This window comes from Notechis scutatus, chromosome 2 (genome assembly GCF_049901735.1).
Source record: "Notechis scutatus isolate UNSWTSFEM ecotype Mainland chromosome 2, rNotScu1.2, whole genome shotgun sequence".
Classification (NCBI taxonomy): domain Eukaryota; kingdom Metazoa; phylum Chordata; class Lepidosauria; order Squamata; family Elapidae; genus Notechis; species Notechis scutatus.
In genome coordinates this window covers 152,538,759-152,556,325 of record NC_142010.1, presented here as the reverse complement: position 1 = coordinate 152,556,325, position 17,567 = coordinate 152,538,759, and the positions used below count along the sequence as shown (strand labels likewise).

General features: G+C 43.7%; 1 protein-coding gene across 2 annotated transcripts; it reads left to right on the top strand.

The window, feature by feature from the left end:
• Positions 1 to 1,468: 1,468 nt before the first annotated feature.
• DUSP9 (dual specificity phosphatase 9) lies at positions 1,469 to 17,287 on the top strand. Of its 2 annotated transcripts, XM_087956840.1 has the most exons (4): positions 1,469 to 2,300; positions 5,764 to 6,599; positions 11,699 to 12,121; positions 14,642 to 17,287. In XM_087956840.1, exons 2-4 carry the CDS (start codon positions 6,242 to 6,244, stop codon positions 14,938 to 14,940), a joined length of 1,080 nt encoding a protein of 359 aa, XP_087812966.1. In that variant the 5' UTR covers positions 1,469 to 2,300; positions 5,764 to 6,241; the 3' UTR covers positions 14,941 to 17,287. The 2 variants fall into 2 exon arrangements, with proteins under 2 accessions (XP_087812966.1, XP_026532000.1); XM_026676215.2 differs by lacking the exon at positions 1,469 to 2,300 and having other exon boundaries at positions 5,196 to 6,599.
• Positions 17,288 to 17,567: the final 280 nt, after the last annotated feature.

The window sequence follows — 17,567 nt, the reverse complement described above, 5'->3', positions numbered from 1 at the left end:
CATACTGCATAGGCTCTTGAAAAAAACAGTTTTATTTTTACTTTATTGTACCCACCCACTTGCTCTTGTACAAAGTGACCCAGAAACCTGAAATTTATCTTTGATGCAGTGTGGTATATAAATCACCTTCTAACAACTGGTTGTGTTCTTGAGAACTCTCATAGCATGTGTAAGCAATTATTAAGATAACACCAGAACAGTCAAACTGGCTGGCTTAATTTAGCCTGTTATGGAGGTAACTGGTGGTTGGCTGTTCTCAGACCTGCACAAAAGCAGAAGATCCCAGATCCAAACGGCGACTTCTGAGATCTTGCAAGGATCTAGGGCAGTGGTGGCTAACCTTTTTGGGCTCCTGTGCCAAAAATTATGCACGTGCTTGCATGCTTATGCTCGCATGCCAGCACTCAGAAGGCAATGCACCCTGTGCATGCGTGCACAATCCCACCCCCCGCTGTCCTCTTACCACTGCACCTCACAGCTGATTTTTGGCCGGTTTGAGGACTTTTTCAGCCTCCCAAAGACTCGAGGAAGGCTTCTGCAGGCTGAAAACTAGCCCTGTTTCGTCACTTCTGGTATTTTCAAAAAAACAGGAAGTGATAAAATGAGGGCTAGTTTTCGGCCTGCAAAGCCTGCAGAAGCCTTCCTCAAGCCTCTGGGAGGCTGAAAAAGGCCTCAAACCCACTGAAAATCAGCTGTGAGGCACGCACATGCGTAGTGAGGTAAATTTGCCCGCAGCTCGTGTGCCGGCACAAAGGGCTCTGCATGCCACCTGTGGCACACGTGCCGTAGGTTCGCCATCATGGATCTAGGGATTACCTGCCTCCAAAATCAAGCCCATTCCAGACCATTAAGCTAGCTTACCCCCCCCCCTTTTTTTTTTTGTATCTGTAAATAAGTATAACCTCTTCCAGAATAAACCAAACTAAGCAACAGCCTGGCTTTTTCACTGCTGTTGTTTTACACTGAAATTGCAATTTAAACCCCTCACAGGAAATTGCCCGCACGTTCAGCCCAGTTGATTGTAAGCCAGTGAACCCTCTTCAAGGAATTCCCTTCTTGTTAAGCCCCCTTCACCCGTCTTTGCCGAAAGGCTGGATTGAAAAACCCTCCCCTCATCCCACCTCCCCCTTCCCTGATCCGTGGTCCTCAAATTATTGAGGTCCTCAAATTATTAATGGTCATCAAATTATTAAACGGTGTATTTGGAGTTAAGGCCGGGTTTGTTTGTTTTTCTGAATTAAGGCACCCGGTGCTGGCCTCTAAGGCGGGTTAAGAAGAACCAAGATCGCTCAATCATCTCGAGCTGAGGCTGTTGGCGAAGACCTCCCCCACCCCCACGCCAACCCCGCCAGCCAAAAGGCACCGCCTCGAAAACGCTTCCGGCTCCAGATTTTCCCCCCCTCGTGCACGCGCACGGAAACCCTCCGCCTCCCGCGGAAGCGCCGTCCAATCAGGAGCCCTGTTGGGCGGGGCTCTCGGCTGTACACAGCCACCACGTGCAGCTGGGGTGAGGACTGGCCGCCGCCAAAGCATCCGAGGAGGCAGAGTCAGCCGCGGCAGCGGGAACCTTGGGCTCTTCGAGGAAAGGAGCGGGTGGCCGCCGGGAGGAGGATCGCGGCGATCCCTTCATTTGCACCCCGTCGCCCATTCTTTCTTCCTCTGCTTCTCTTTCTCAGTGGTGGTGGTGGTGGTGGAATCTGAACGAAAATCAAAGCGTCGCTCCCCGTCGTTGCAAAGTTAGAAGTTATCGCCCCTTTATAGCAATCGAGCCAGGTTGCCTGCCAGCCCAGCCAGCCAGCTTGCTGGAGGGGGTCCATCCTCTCGCTGTCTCGCCCGCTGCAGATGGAGGCGACCGAATACTTGATCGCTGGTGCTGATGGTGCTGAGACTGCAGCAACGGCGAGGCTCTTTTTTTCCTGGTGACGGAAGCAAAGAAACGGACTGAATCGGGGCTGGGGTGGTGGGCGAAGTAATTCGTGGAGATTCGGAGGAAATCCGGCCGCGCTGGTTGGATCAAACAGCATCACCGACCGGAGCAAAACACACTCGGGCTGCACAAGGTTTGGTTGGCTCCCTGGATCATCTTGCGGAGGTTTCTCGTTTTTCTTGACTGTCCCCTCCTTCCGAAAAAAACCCGGCCCTTGCTGCGGGATCCGAAGAAACGGCTTTCTAGGGCGCGCTCTACGGCTGAAGTTGCGGGCAGGCGTGTTTTGGATCTGCGGGTTGCCAGTGCCACCATCCAACGCGACGAGACGGACTTCAGGGCGTTGGGGGGAGGGCGAAAAAAGCAAGAAAACCGGGTAAGAGAAACGCTTGCACGTGTTTCAGCGGAATCCTATTTTTAGATCCACCAAAGTTTTATTCCAGTTTATATGCTCCTCCTTGGGGGGGGGGGAAGAACCCCAGTTCCCGTGTAAGTGTAGGGATGGTTTCTGGGCACGCGCAGAAGTCCTCCCTTCCCACTGGATCGTGAGCCGTCTTGCGTGGTGGAGTACATCTCCCAGGCAAAGGTTCGTTTATATAGCACGCGTGGCTTTGAACCAGGCAGCCTTCCCCACGAAACGAGCATCCAGGGCAGCAGAGCAAAGGAGGTGGAGAGAAACGTCGTTTTAGAGCCTATCCTGGACGTTTATGCTCATTTTCCTGAGGATATTTGAATTGCATTAACTCACAACAGCCTTATAAATTAGGCCATCATTGTTCCCAGAGATCTACTTGGGGAAGAGACTGATACGGAATAAGGGACTTTGTCTGAGGCCTCTAAATAAGCATTTATTGGGGGAAAGCAAGACTCAAAACAGACTTCTTGATCGACTGTTTATTCTGATAGCAAAAATATTATTGGATCTTGGTACTATCCATTCAGTACCATTGTCCCCAAATGGTAATAATGAATTATGACAGCTAGTCCTGCTATCGCTTTAATTCCGGAGGCTTCTAGCAGTTAGAAAGGAGTACAATGGGGGAGTTTGTGGGCATGAAAGAAATATACCCTAATTCTCCCTGTAGTTAATACGAGGGAACAGTCTTCAAGAAAGTTTTCCAGTTTATTCTCCACAAGGGCTGACACAGGAGAAGTTCTCCACTTTGTCACCTTCAATGGCTTCTCAGCTGTAAGGCACATGGAAAAAATCAGCAATAGAAACCCAAGCTTGTGTTTCATATTGCTGTGGGATGACTTCATGGCCTATGGGGAGCTGAGGTGCACAGTTTGAGTTCTGTGGACTTGACAACATAACCCACTTCATAAGGCAATAAAACACTTGATACATTAAAAGCTCTACCAAACTGATAAATGGTCATTGCTTTCAAATTCTCCTGGGTAAATCAAGTTAACTTTCTAAAACAGAGAGCACCCCATTTGAAAATCGATTCTGAGTTCTGCTTCCTAAACCTTAAAGAACTAGGAGTATACTGCTTAATTAGCCTATTCATTTTCACTGCATAAAGATAACAAAATAAGCACCTACGGTATATTGTATAGTATTGGCTCCTGGAATGTAGCAAGCCATGGCCTACTTAACCATGAATTATTAAATCATGCTTAAATCAAAACCAAACCAACACAAAGCAATATAATTGCATGATCTCAGCCTGTATTTCTGTTCTGTTTTGTTCCATTGGCTAAGGCAAAAATAGAGTTGAATCATAGAGGGAAACTCTAATCATTAATCAGCCCACATACCTTCCTCTCTTATTCCCTTCATTTTCCCAGATCTTGGGGTTAGTGGGTTGTCCAAACATCATTTTGTTTTACTAAATCAAGACTTGTCATAGATTAAATAGACTCAGTGTGTGGTGGAAGCATCACCAATTCCTCTTTAGGTGTAAATGGGGATTTCAGCCTATGTAGCTACAGCTTGTTCAGCTTAACCAGATCTGGCAATCTTTAGCAGAAAACTTGAATTGAAACCGTTGACACAACGTCAGTTTTTATGTTATTAAAAAACTTCCCTCCTGAAAGCATAGGGATAAAACAGGTGGCTGATTGGTTAGCGACCCAATATTATGACTTAAGAATTATGAAATCTGTAATTAAATCTTCTTAAGTGCTTCTGCTTGTTCATAGTTTTGTAATTGGATATAGAGGATGCCCATAAAATATACCAACAGTGAAATAGTTTTCAGGGAATGTATAAGCAAAGCCACGCCTTCTCTGCTTTCTCTGTAAGTTGGGAGGTTGGCCCATTTCCTGGGATTTGTTATATGTCAGTTCTTGGCATTAATCCACACATATTCAAGCTCCTCAAATCTTTGTGCAAGGCTGTAACCTCTACTTGGAGCCCAAACCATGATGCAAGAGATCTTAATACTGGTTTACCAGCAGCCATCACAGTAGAACGAGTATTCCCCAGGGGTACAGCTTTTAGGAAAACAAGGGGCCTTTCAGTGTGAGGAGGGGAAAGGTGACAATGGGAGTTATTTCAATGTTCTACTTTGCTGGCAGGATTACTCCTAACCCCAGTACTGAACATACTGAATGAGTTTCCAGTGGGTGTTCTTGAAAAAGTGGCATAGAGTTATGAGAAGTTGCATTTGAACGGTATTCTGGCAGTGGTCACAAACATGCTTAATCAGTGCAAGGAAAGTATGAGATGCCTTCTGATTAGTCCTAAGCTTGCTCATTTTTAGCAAATGTGCTGTGCAGATCCTGTCCCATCCCCCCACCCCACCCCCACAGTTTGTTCATGGATCAGTGAGTTGTGGGAACTCCATAAGTAGGTTGATCTTCTGGGACAGCACTCAACAAGTCAGATTCTGGTCCATATAACTCAATGATATATCCTCTCATTTTAGATAGGGAATTGTTCCCAGCTTTATTTTATATTCCAAAGGTTACACTTGGGACCTTTTGAATGCAACACAGATGTTCTGCCGCTGAACTTACAGCACTCAGCAAACTCCCTTTTCCTGCTTCCCTTGCCATAGCCTCAGTCACTGCCCTCACGACCCACTCCTTGTGGATCAAAGGTGTTTCTGACTTGCAGGTTGAGGCTGGCCACCTCTTTCCCTATGAATGAAACAGCCTTGGAGGGGCCGCTGTGGAGACTGTCTTCCTGCCACCCTCCAGTTCTTGGCAATTGCAGCTGTCTTCCCTTTTGGTTGCCAGGAAGTCTCTTGTCAGTATCTGGCCAGGATGGAGGGGGACAGCAAGGTGCCAGGAAGGGAACACGCACTTCCTGTATTTCCCTTACCCAGCTGCTTGCTCTCTTGCTCTCCCTCTTGTTCCCCACTCCCCCTCTGTCCCTTTGCTTTTCCGCTGCAGGATTGTCCAGGGATGGTTTTCAAAGCCACCATTTGAAAACAACACCCTGTCCTCTGGAGTCCTGAGGCATCCCTCACTGCTCACTTGCTCTTGTCTCACTGCCTGCGGTGGTCCTTCTTCATTTTCCATTCCCGGCAGGCTTATGTGAATGCCTTCTTACCACAGAGCCACTTGGCCTCTGCTCCAGCACATCCTCTCCAGGGGAGTTGGATAGGTTGGATTTGGAAACACCAAAGGAGGAAACTTCTTCAGGCTAGTGGTGGCTCTGCTCAGCCTGCCAAGCTGAGGCGGTAACTCAAAAAGAGCAGCAAGAGCACAAAGGTTATTTCAGATAAACAAGATAAACACTCTGGGATTTACGGAGATGAAGTTTCATCCGGTAGCCTTTATAGCGGCCGATCTTTGCTAAGCCACGCTAATCAGGGATACTGAGAGCAAAGCAGAGCAGCAGCTAATTGTTTGGGGGCGATTCCTTCATCAGATCTTTTCTTTTCCAGACTTTCTCCAGGAAATCCCAGGCTGCTTTGATGCCCTCTTTTTCCTGCCAGTAGAACGAAAGATGACTTCTGCTCACAATGTTGTGCTCTGGGATGCCCCTTTCTCATTTTTCTAGCAAAAACTGGATGGAGGACAAGACTGGCAGCACAATGTAGACATTTTTCTGGAGCAAGAACTTGGGATCTTCCAGTCCTCTGGTTTGGAGCATTCTCCTGCCTTCTGGCAGAATCATCCCCTACGTGTGTGCATTCTCTCTCTCTCTCTTTCTCTCTCTCTCTTTCTCTCTCTCTCTCACACACACGCACCCTTTTCAAGCACTGGAAGAGGGGGAAGAAGTTAAGTGGCAAATACAACGACTCCTCTTGATGCGTTTTTGTGACTGGGAAACTTCAGACACCACCCAGAAATTCTGCCAAGATTGACCCAAGGCTTTGGACCAAGACAGTTCTGGCCACCTAAACTGTGGCGTACAGCCTTATGGAAGACTTGGGCAAGTCGACGCTGTGGCTGCAGGCCGAGCTGGCCTCCCCTTCTCCGTGCTTGCACATCCTTGATTGCCGCAGCCGGGACCTATACGATTCATCCCATGTGGAGCGGGCCCTGAGCGTGGCCCTCCCAGGACTACTTCTGCGCCGCCTTCGGAAGGGGAGCTTGGCGGTCCGGTCCTTGCTTCCTGGGCCCCCTCAGGGGCTCTGTGAGAACATGGTTTTGTTGTATGACGAGGGGACAATCCAGCTCTCTCGGCCGGACAACCGGGAGGAAGAAGAAGAATCAGTGCTGCTCACGCTCTTGCAGAAGCTCCGAGAGGAGGGCTGCCTGGCCTACTACCTGCAGGGTAGGTGTGCAGAAAAAAGTTGTCTATGTGGGAGAAAGAAATAACTGACCAATGCTAGCTTCTAGATTGATTCTTGACTGGTGCAGCAGAGTAAAGATGGAGCTGTGGTTGCTGGAATGTTCCCTTCTGAGGTGTAAACATCCACTGATAAATTGGGGGAATGAGGAATACAATAGGTTTTCCTTTATCCTACTTATTTGTTGTCCTTCCCTGCCCTGCTAGTGTGTACTTCCTTGTCTTTCAACTATTCAATTGGGAGAGATTCCAGTGTGCCACAAAGGAAGCAGGTGAAAAACCCATTGGTTTGAATTAATGCCAACTTAAATTTATGTTACTTATTAATATAAAAAATTTATATAGCCACCTGTCTTATAACCAGCTCTGGGCTACTCCCAATCAAGAGTTAAAAGCACAAAAAACCATGTTATAAAACCTAAACACATTAAAACAACAAAAACCTGGCACCAAGTGAGACTTTCTGATGTGCAGTCACTTCATCTTATCCCGACACCTGGAGGTAAAAACCAGGTCTTCCAAGTTTTACCATGTGGTAAATTAATGGGTGACTTAATACATTTCACAAATAAAATAAATATGTGGATAGAAGCTTATCAAACTTCAGGGGACAAAGTATTTGGTAGGGCAAGGGTGGGCACAAAATGGCACGCTTCCTAACTCCTGTCAGATGGCAATATTTAAGGGAAGGGACTAGGAACATGCCCACCTTAGCTGACTTGAATTACATCTCCCCTTTTGGCAGTTAGGACCATCTATTTAGCATCCCATGTCAGGGTGACCAGCCAGATACATCTGGGAATTCATGACTGAGATCAAGAGCAATGTGCCATTCTCACATTTCTGCACAGCTAGGTTGCTGGAAGTGATACCTAGCCGTCTGGGTTAGTAGCTACTGACAGAGCTAATGTCTGTTATTCTTCGATTGCCTTTCAAAAGTAGTAGGGTTGGTGGCTTTCTTGCAGTAAGGAATTTCAGGTTATAATTAAGTTCTGGATGAAGGTCTCATTGTTATTTCTTCTGAATGCCTCACTGTACATCAAAGGTGGAAATAACTTTTCTGTATCCACTTCTTACAAGGAATTATTTTCCAGAGCTCCATTACATTCCCCATTATTTACCTTTTTTTTAAAGCTAGAAAACGCTATAGCCATTGTAACTTTTCAAACTCAACAATATCTTTTTAAAGATAGGATAACCAGATTCCTGCACTGGGTTCCAAGCATACTTACATACTTACATAATTTGCTTATAAAGACAACATGGGTAGTCCTTGACTTTGCAACCATTCATTTAGTGACCGTTGCAAGTTCCAACAGCACTGAAAGAAGTGGATTATTATGACTGTTTTTCACATGACCCTTTCTGCACACATGGTTCACTTGATCGAAATTTGAGTGCTTGGCAACTGGCATGTATTTATGACAGATGCACTGTCCTGGGTGTCGTGTGATCATCATTTCAAACTTTCCCAACTGGATTCTGACAAACAAAATCAATGGGAGAAGCCAGATTCGCTTAACAACCATATGATTCACTTAACAACTGTGACAAAAAGTCATAAAATGAGGCACACCTCACTTAACAACTGCCTTGCTTACCAACAAAAATGTTGGGCTCAATTGTAGTTGTAAGTTGAGAATGACCCATATTGGCTTGGCCACTTGTATAATGACCTGTATTTTGAAATTTGTATTTTTCACAATTGTTTGATCTATAGATTATTGATGGGTCATTAAAAAAATTTAACAACTTCCCCAAAATCCCTTTCCTAGCCAGCTGCTACTAGATTAGACACCATCAAGTTATATACATATACAAATAGTCCCCAACTTATGACTATGCCTGAGCCGGGAATTACGGTTGTAAGTCATACTGGTCATTAAGCAAGTCATGCTGTGACTGTGCCCAATTTTGCAATCTTTTTTGCAGTGGTCATTAAGCGAACCTATTTTACGCAATGGGTGTTTTTTGTGGGCAATCATAAGTAAGCACCGATTTCCGGCAAAAACTGGTGTAAAAATCATAGTCATGTGACTGCAGGTTTCCAAGTGCCCAAGTGTGATCACATGACCCCAAGGGGGAGCCCAGCCACTGGAACTTGAAATCCAGGTTATAAGACAGACTCCCTTTTGAGGGGGGAGGGGCTCTGTCATAACTTCAAACAGACATGAATCAAGGACAATCTATATATGTACATCATTTTCATGTCAAGCTAAATAATTTGGCTGTCTTCACAGTTGGCCACATCACTGCCCACTGCTAGGAGGAGGAGATCACTAATACAAACAGATGAAAGACATTTCTCCCATCGGAATCCTTGTGCTTATATCCCTTCACATTGTAAGAACTAGTCGTACTTCCACGCTAGGACTTCTAACTTTGCTTCAAAGGGCTCTGTCAAAAAGGTTTGAACGTCCAATTAAACAATGGCCACACTGATTGGACAGCGCTGATCTCCAGAATTGCAATGGAGAAGGATTTAGTTATTGAATTAAATCATAGGTCTGAGGTCTGCCTCAGGAGGGGCAATGAATCTCTAGAGCAGGAGTGTCAAACTCAAGGCCCATGGGCCAAATCCGGCCCGCAGGGTGCTTAGATCTGGTCCGCGTGGCCGTCCTGGAAATAGCAAATGACCAATCCTGCAGTGGCTCTGCCAATGAAAATGGAGCTTGGGAGGGCCTCACGTGGCTGTCCCAGACTCCGTTTTCAGCCATGATGGCCTCCTGCAGCCCTCTGCCATTGGAAATGGAGCTGGGGGGGGGCATATGCCCCCCCCAGCTCCATTTTCACTGGTAGAGGGCTGCAGGAGGTTGTTACAGCCGATAATGGGGCCCAGGAGCCCATTTTCATGGCAGAGCACTAGGGCCACCACAGGCACCCTCGAGTAATGTTATGCTGGACACACACACACACACACACACACACACGAAAAACAACTGTGCTGTGGACCTCAATGAAATCGAGTTTGACACCCCTGCTCTAGAGTGTCAGGCAAGAATCTTCTCTGGCCCTCTTCCCTGCCATTTTTCAACAGGATATTTAAATGCTATGTGTGATGCTTCCTACATTTGATCCTCTGTGACTCTGCCAAGTGTAGAAGGGGGAGCCAAAGTGAAAGAAAAGTGCTGGGATTGGATCAATTCCTTTTTATCCAGTTTTGCAACTCTGATGACCTCCTTAAGTATAGAAATGTGGCAAATTAAGCCACCCATGTTCACGTCTACATAGGTTTCTTGGGGACAAAATGGAAATAGTTTGCTATTGCCATATTCTAAAATGTTTCTTGATTCTGTCCTTCTTAGCTTTTTTCAAGATCATTGACAATCGGTGAGGGATTGATTTAGGATCAGTCGCTTAGCAACCATTCAAAATTATGATGAGTCTCCAAAAGGACCTCACAATCCAGTTTTGAAGTTCCAAAGTTGCCCACCACCATGGTCACATGATCACGTTTTGGGCACTTGGTGACTGGCCTGTAATTATAGCCATTTGAAATGCCTGCAACTTACCACATTTGCTGGAAATCAACATTTATTTATGTCTTCTGACAAAAACTGGCCCATAACAAAAAATAGGTTTGATCAACGTCCACGGTGTTCAACCACAATATTTGCTTAATGACTGCTGCAACAGAGGTCCTAATAATGTCTCAGGTCACTTGGTGATCCCTTTTACAAATATCACAATTTATTATCATAAATGATCTATTTGGACAGCTAGGTGCTTTCTATGTAAATGTTGGGTTGATCAAGCATTGCCAGGCTTAATTATTGTTGTATGTCAGGGACTACTGTAATGGATGGCCTTTTTTTGTTAAAAATCTGGATGGTTGATGGGCTTAGCAGGGGAGAGCCCATCACATGGGACTTTGCTTAGCAATTTCATCTACTGATAATTATTTATTGTTATTTTATCTCAGATTACTTCTTTCTTATATGGTGCCGCAAGTTGCATTGTTCAGGTTGGGCAGCAATATAAATTCATTAAATAATCTTTCACTATGGTGGGTTTCATCTGCAGAGGTGCCAATATTCTGAAATTATTTCCCTCTACCCCAAACATTACACCAAATTCATGGGGTTTCTGTGAATGATCTATTTGGGCTAGGTGCTTTCTGTGTAAATGTTGGGTTGATGTTTTTAATTTCTGCTTTTGTTTTTCTTCTCCCATCCCCCTTCCTTTATTGCTGTCTATATTTTGATAACCTTTTGAATTCAATAGTTTTTCTTATGCATTTATATTTTTCCAACTACTTTGAGGTGCTTTTCGCATAGAATTACAAAACAATGTAAGAATCTATAAAAGCAAAAAGCTACAAACACAGAATGTACTCCAGAATGAAAATATGATATAAAAATATAGCAAGGAGTAGGCCTTGACTTAGAGCAGGGGTGTCCAACCTTGGCAACTTTAAGACTTGTGGACTTCAACTCCCAGAATTCCTCAGCCAGCTTTGCTGGCTGAGGAATTCTGGGAGTTGAAGTCCACAAGTCTTAAAGTTGCCAAGGTTGGACACCCCTGACTTAGAGCCATTTGTTTAGCGACAATTCAAAGTTACAAAGGCACTGAAAAAAAGTGACTTATGACCATTTTTTACCACTTAACAACCATTGCAGCATCCCCATGGTCACATGATCAAAATTTGGCTGTCTCGTATTTATTTATTTAGCCACTGTCTCGTATTTATGACAGTTGCAGTGTCCTGGGGTCATGTGATCACTTTTTGCAACCTTCTGACAAAATCAATGAAGGAGACAGATTCACTTAACAACCATGTTACTAACTTAACAACTGCAGTAATTCACGTAACAACTCTGGCAAGAAAGGGTGTAAAATAGGGCAAAACGCCATTTAACAGCTGTCTTGTTTAGCAACGGAAAGTTTGGGCTCAGTTGTGGTGAAATTGAATGATTTATACAGCTTACTACCTTGGATGTGGGTGAATCTTCCAAATGACTCGTGGGATGGGTAGAAAACAAGGTTTGCCCCCATTTGGGGATCCTTCTGATGCCATCCTATAATATGCTTCCTGTAACACTGATTACTTTTCCTTTTTTTTTTTGGATCTGTCATTCCTCCAGGAGGCTTCAATAAATTCCAGGCTGAATGGCCCCATCTCTGTGAAACCAACCTGGATACAGCCAGTACCAGCAGCTCCCCCGTTCCCCCGGCAGCTCCCATCGTGGGGCTGGGAGGCCTGAGCTTAAGTTCAGATGGCTCAGATGCTGAGTCAGAGCCCCTAAGCAGCGGCATGGAGTCTGAAGGCGCAAGTCCCCCCTCCTTTCCTGTGCAGATCCTGCCCAATCTCTACCTGGGATGTGCCCGTGACTCTGCCAACATGGACACTCTGGCCAAACTGGGAATCCACTACATCCTCAATGTGACTCCAAACCTCCCAAACCTCTTTGAGAAGAATGGCGATTTCCATTACAAGCAAATTCCCATCTCAGATCACTGGAGCCAGAACCTTTCTCAGTTCTTCCCTGAAGCTATTGATTTCATTGGTGAGTGTCCGCAGGTTGGGGGGTAATAGTACCACGATGATGATGATTTGATGGATGATTTTATGTGCTTATATCATTTTTGACTCCTAGCAACCAGATAGATTTCCTCCATGACAATCTATCCCTATCCTGCTCTTCCAGGCCCCCCAACGTTGCAATCATCGCCACTATAAAACACAAGTAGTACATTATGTAATTGTGGGTACAGTGATATTCATACAACTTTGACTGGCGGTTTTTAACACTTTGACACTACGATAACTTACACCTTTAAAGATGAAGGGGAAAATTATTGATTTTTGTATTGAATTTATATAACTCCCAATCTCAAGCACAAGCAGAGTCACTTGTGACTCTGGGTAGCATTTACAATTAAACAAATGAACAATCCAATCATTAAATGGATAATTCGACCATTTAGACCAGTTTAAAAACTATGTCAATATTAACAGATTTCTCAAATATTAATGTTGATAAGCATAAAGATGCTTAAAATGCATATCTAAAACTAAATGCAGCACTAATAAACACTGCAAAAATACCGTGACCTATTTGTAACCTAATAAAGGTTTCTATCTTAAGCCTAACACTTAATACTACATAATATCATTATAGTTGTTTACACATATTAAAAAACAGAAAGGGACAACTTTTTTAAAAAATGCTCTTTGATTTCTAACTTACCCCTTCTTATGCTCCTTTCAGTATTTACAAGCATTTAAGCCTCCTTAGAAACCAACAATTCCCCCTGTCAAACACATTATCAACACATTATGTCCTGTTAACATATATATTACTCCACAGTTTAAAAGGTCAGCTGCTGAAAATCAATTAGCATGATTATTCCTCAATAAAGGGTTTTGTGGGGAGGATCTTCTAAGCCCAAATGGAAGTAGTGATCTACCATAATTTCCTTAGGCCTCTGGTCACCCTCAAACGACGTGTGTTCCTGGAAATAGAAGTCTAGCCGTGCTTGTCTCTCCAGAGGTCAGCTGTAAGGGAGAAACTCTTTATAAATAAATAACATTGTTCAGATTTCAAAGATTTCTGCAAGATAATCTGTTTAAGGTTTTCTGTGGTCTCTAGAAGGATGATCTCCAATAAATAACATGGGAGTTATTGAGAGTGCTTGCATTCTTTGCCCTAAATTGGAAAAAATTGCCCTTCTATAGTCAAATAATTTCAGTTAGTAAAGAAACTGAAATTTTTCCAATCCAGGGTCCATTATAATGAGTTGCCAAAGTTTGTGCAAAGATCAAAACGAAAAGGAGATCTGGATACTTCAGTTTCCAATGTACGTTATTGGCCTGTCACTCTCAGATGTCTCCTATTGCATATCAGTTATCAGATCAATGCTATGTCTGGCCCCCATGCTACGAGGAAGGCTCTGGGGGCCTAAAACGTGCACCCAGTCTTGACAGTTCCCAAAAACTTGTCAGGTTTCCGCATTGATCCTTTTATCATGCTATTCAGAACAGCTCTTTTTCCCTCGAGTGGATGAGGTACAATAAATAGGGCTCAAAGCTTGTGCAGAAATAACTCAGAGAGGGAAATGGAAAATGGGGTTTAATTCAGTGTGATTTGCTGGGAAATCTATTTAAAGCAAGTATTTTCAGGTATCCTGTGCTAATTTCCACTCATATTGCTAATAGACAAGGGTGGAAATTCAGATAGGGTCAGTTTTTTGTGCAGGGCCAAAGACCTTGTATCCAAGAACGGAGGAATGAGGGGGGAATGGAGGCTAAGTAGTCAAAGGTCAGCTCTTTGCACTCACTGAACCTGCAGTATTAATACAGATAGTCCTCAACATATAACTGTAATAGAACCTGCCCATTATGGTCGCATTTTGTAAGAATTTTAAAATATAACCAACCTGATTTTTAGATCTTTTTTGCAGCAGTCTAAACAAAAGCAAGTGCTGGTTTTTTATGAAACCATAATAAATCGTGGTCACGGGATGTTGCAAATGACCACATATGTGACCATGTTGACAAGCTCCTGAAATTCGGTCATGTGACCATGGACTGTCTGAACTTTGAATACAGATCGTAAGTCCCCTTTTTTGGGTAGGCCATAAGTCAAGGACTATTTGTAATGATGTTTCTCACTCTGATTGGTTTATCTAGCCAGAAACATGCATTTCTTCCCACCCATTTCTTTCTTTCTGCCATTGATTTGCAAACTTCTTTAGCCTCAGTGTTAAAAGAATCAAAGTTTTTTGTTCCCCCCGTTGCTATCAGCTGTTTCATCTTTCCCAGGTCTTGTGTCCTCTTGATAATGTGTTGGTATGGCCTGCAATGCTATGTAGAATATGACATCTCAGTATTAACATTTAGATCATGAATAAGTAAAGTGAATTATTGTTAAAGGTTTTTGCTCAGTTAGAAAGGTATTTCTGATTGGTTAACAACGTTTAATATGCACCTACAAAATCCAATTCAAATTCCACTTGCTTGGAAGTGGCGGCCCTTTATGTATGATTGCATTCACTTGACCCTCTCCCCCTTATCTTTTTGTCAGATGAGGCCCTCTCTCGGAACTGCGGCATTCTGGTGCACTGCTTGGCGGGGATCAGTCGCTCGGTCACCGTCACTGTAGCCTACCTCATGCAGAAGCTCAACCTGTCTCTCAACGATGCCTATGATCTGGTGAAGCGAAAGAAGTCCAACATCTCACCTAACTTCAATTTCATGGGGCAGCTGCTGGATTTTGAGAAGTCCCTGGGGCTTAGCCAGGGCAGTCGGCGGCCAGCCTCAGACCAGACCTGCTTCTTCACCTCACCAACCAATGACAGTGTCTTTGAGCTGGATCCTACGTAGGAGCCAGAAGGGTGCTACATTTTTGTCATTGTCCACCAACACCTCCTGTTCTTGGTTCTATCTGCCTGCCCTGGTGGCGGAGCCTTCTGGGACCAACTAAATACCTCACACTAGAGAGGGAGGTGCCTCATTCAGGAACGACTGCTACTTCCAGCAAAGGTTCTCATTGCCTTTTGGGTTTTTCTGAAATATCAACGGCAACGGTGTCCTTACTAATCACACAGCGAGACTGACATGGCCACATCAATAACCAAAGACTCTCCTCCTCCTCTCTTTCTCCCTAGAGCTCTTGTACAGACCAAGAAACCAACACTTTTCTTTGGGGGAGGGGACTATTTCTGAAATTTTGGGTCTGGGCATTACAGCATCTTGAACTTGATCCAGATCCGCCCTCTTTTAAAATTTAAATATTTGCAATGGAACATGTCAGGGCTGGAACCTGCCAGTTATTAATGATGTTGATCACATATTGAAGGTTTTATGGTTTTCTTGTGTTTCTCCTTCTCCAGCCATTATGCAGAAATTAGGCCGAGACTTGCACCTCTCCCATAAGAATCTTCTGCGGGCAAGACTTTTGATGAGATGATAGCGCATTCACCAGCTGATGTGTTAAGTTCCCACTCCCAATGCCTCCAATGAACATGGCCAAATGATGACCTCTTAACTGATGAAGGCTGCTCTGGAATCATTCCTCTCAGTTTGAGAAGTGAGATGCAGGAACATAATTCTAACATGGTTGTCCTGGGATGACTAAAAATATCTTAATAGAAAATTTAATGCAGAGTCCTGTGTTTTAGAAATGAAACCAGAGAATTTCCCAGATCTCTCTTGTTAAGACCAGGACGAATCATAGAATTGAGGAATCGGTGTAGCAGCTTATATAAACATAACCTCTGGAGAGATCTTAAAAAACTTTGATTAGGTCCTGTGATACAGGAACTGCAGAAATGGGTTTGAGAATCTGCAACTTTTTTTGATGCTAGGTGTTTATGTTCCCAGAACAGACTACAAAAGTTCCAGTGTGGGACTCTTTAAAATCTCCAGAGCTGTATTTCAGGTCCAGAATTGGAGCAGGTTTAAACATTTGTATGATAACCTTAACTCTCCCATTATTATTCCCAAATCTATAGATGCTCTCATCATCCCCAAAGCACCTCGCTCAGTCCTCTGTGGTTTGTTCAGGATTTAGGCAGACGGAAATAAAAATGGTGGGAGAAGCTTTGGAACAGAATCACAGTGAGAAGACATAAGTATTAGAAGCAAAAATATTGCTGTTGCACAACCCGGTCTTTGGTTGTGGGAGAAAATAGAGCAGCTCTGCATTTTGTATCTGTATTTGTACAAATGGTGAGTTTGTATGTGTGCCTTAATACTTGCATGAAAGCAAAGAGACCTGCGAATGTGTGTACTAGGCATTGTTTGCATAGTATCTGCCTGAAAGGGTTAATTTGTGCCCACATTTTATTCCCCAAATTTCAGCCAGGATGTTTTCAGTATTGGAGCTCAATTCCAGGATCTTGTGAGTTCATAATAAAAAAAAAAAAAACCTCTGAGCATTGTAGGGTGGAAAATGTATTCCAGAGGGACAGTGTTTCTTACGTAACAGAGTTTATTAGGAAGAAAACTGCAGACTTGGTGATTTCAAAATTTTCAATAATTATCTAAAATCATTAATCGCTATGTGTACATGATATGGTCCTTGTGGGCATGCTTAAAAGATGTCCAAGGTGTTCTAGTGACCTGCATTTAAGGCTTTTATTTTAGCTCTGTTTAGTAGGTCCACAGGAATCCAGAAGAACATTTTGTCTGCAAAATGAATCTTCCCGAGTCTGTTTTTTCAATGTTTTGCTTCCTTTTTCAGGATTTTTCTGGCCTTTGAGGCTATGAAGATACGTGCCTAGGGGCCAATACTTGCTTGAAATAATTTGAAATGGCTGTTAAGTGAGTTTTGGAAATATGGAGCTTCAGTGACCCTGCAATGCCTTACACGTTTTCCCTCTGATGAAAATAAATTAGAATAAATTAAGAATAAATTATGCAAAGCAGTCACACTGGCCAACTATTATGCAAAACGACTCTTATGCAAATTTGACCAACTAGCACAATTCAAGGTGATTGCAGTATTCAGGTTTGGTCGCAATTTGGGTTGCCTGAACACCGAACTTTACTGTCCATGCAGGTTACGCATAGTTCTGGCTCCCTGCATGCTCCAAACAGTCTACTTGAGTCTCCGACTTGGGTCTCTGTTTTCAAGTGAATGTAAATGATTGGAGATGGAAGGGAAGTGGGCCAGAATTGCCATTACCATGGACAACAACAACAGTTATTTTAATAAAGCGGGACTTTAAACAACACAAACAAGTGTGGATTTATTGGGAGACTTGAAGGTGATGCAGTTTCGAAGCAGCCCTGACCGTTTGGCTTTAATGAGAGACACTGATATAGAATTAGAAACCTTATTCTACTTGCAAGGGAAAAAAAACCCAGCCACTTTCTGCCAGCTCCCTGAATCTGAGTGGGCTTCCAGAGGATGTTTTTACTGGGCAATCAACCCTGCCTTACAAAAGAAAATTGTACGAGTTTGGAAGCTCATCTGCTATTGGTAGCCCATTGCAACTACTTTGTGT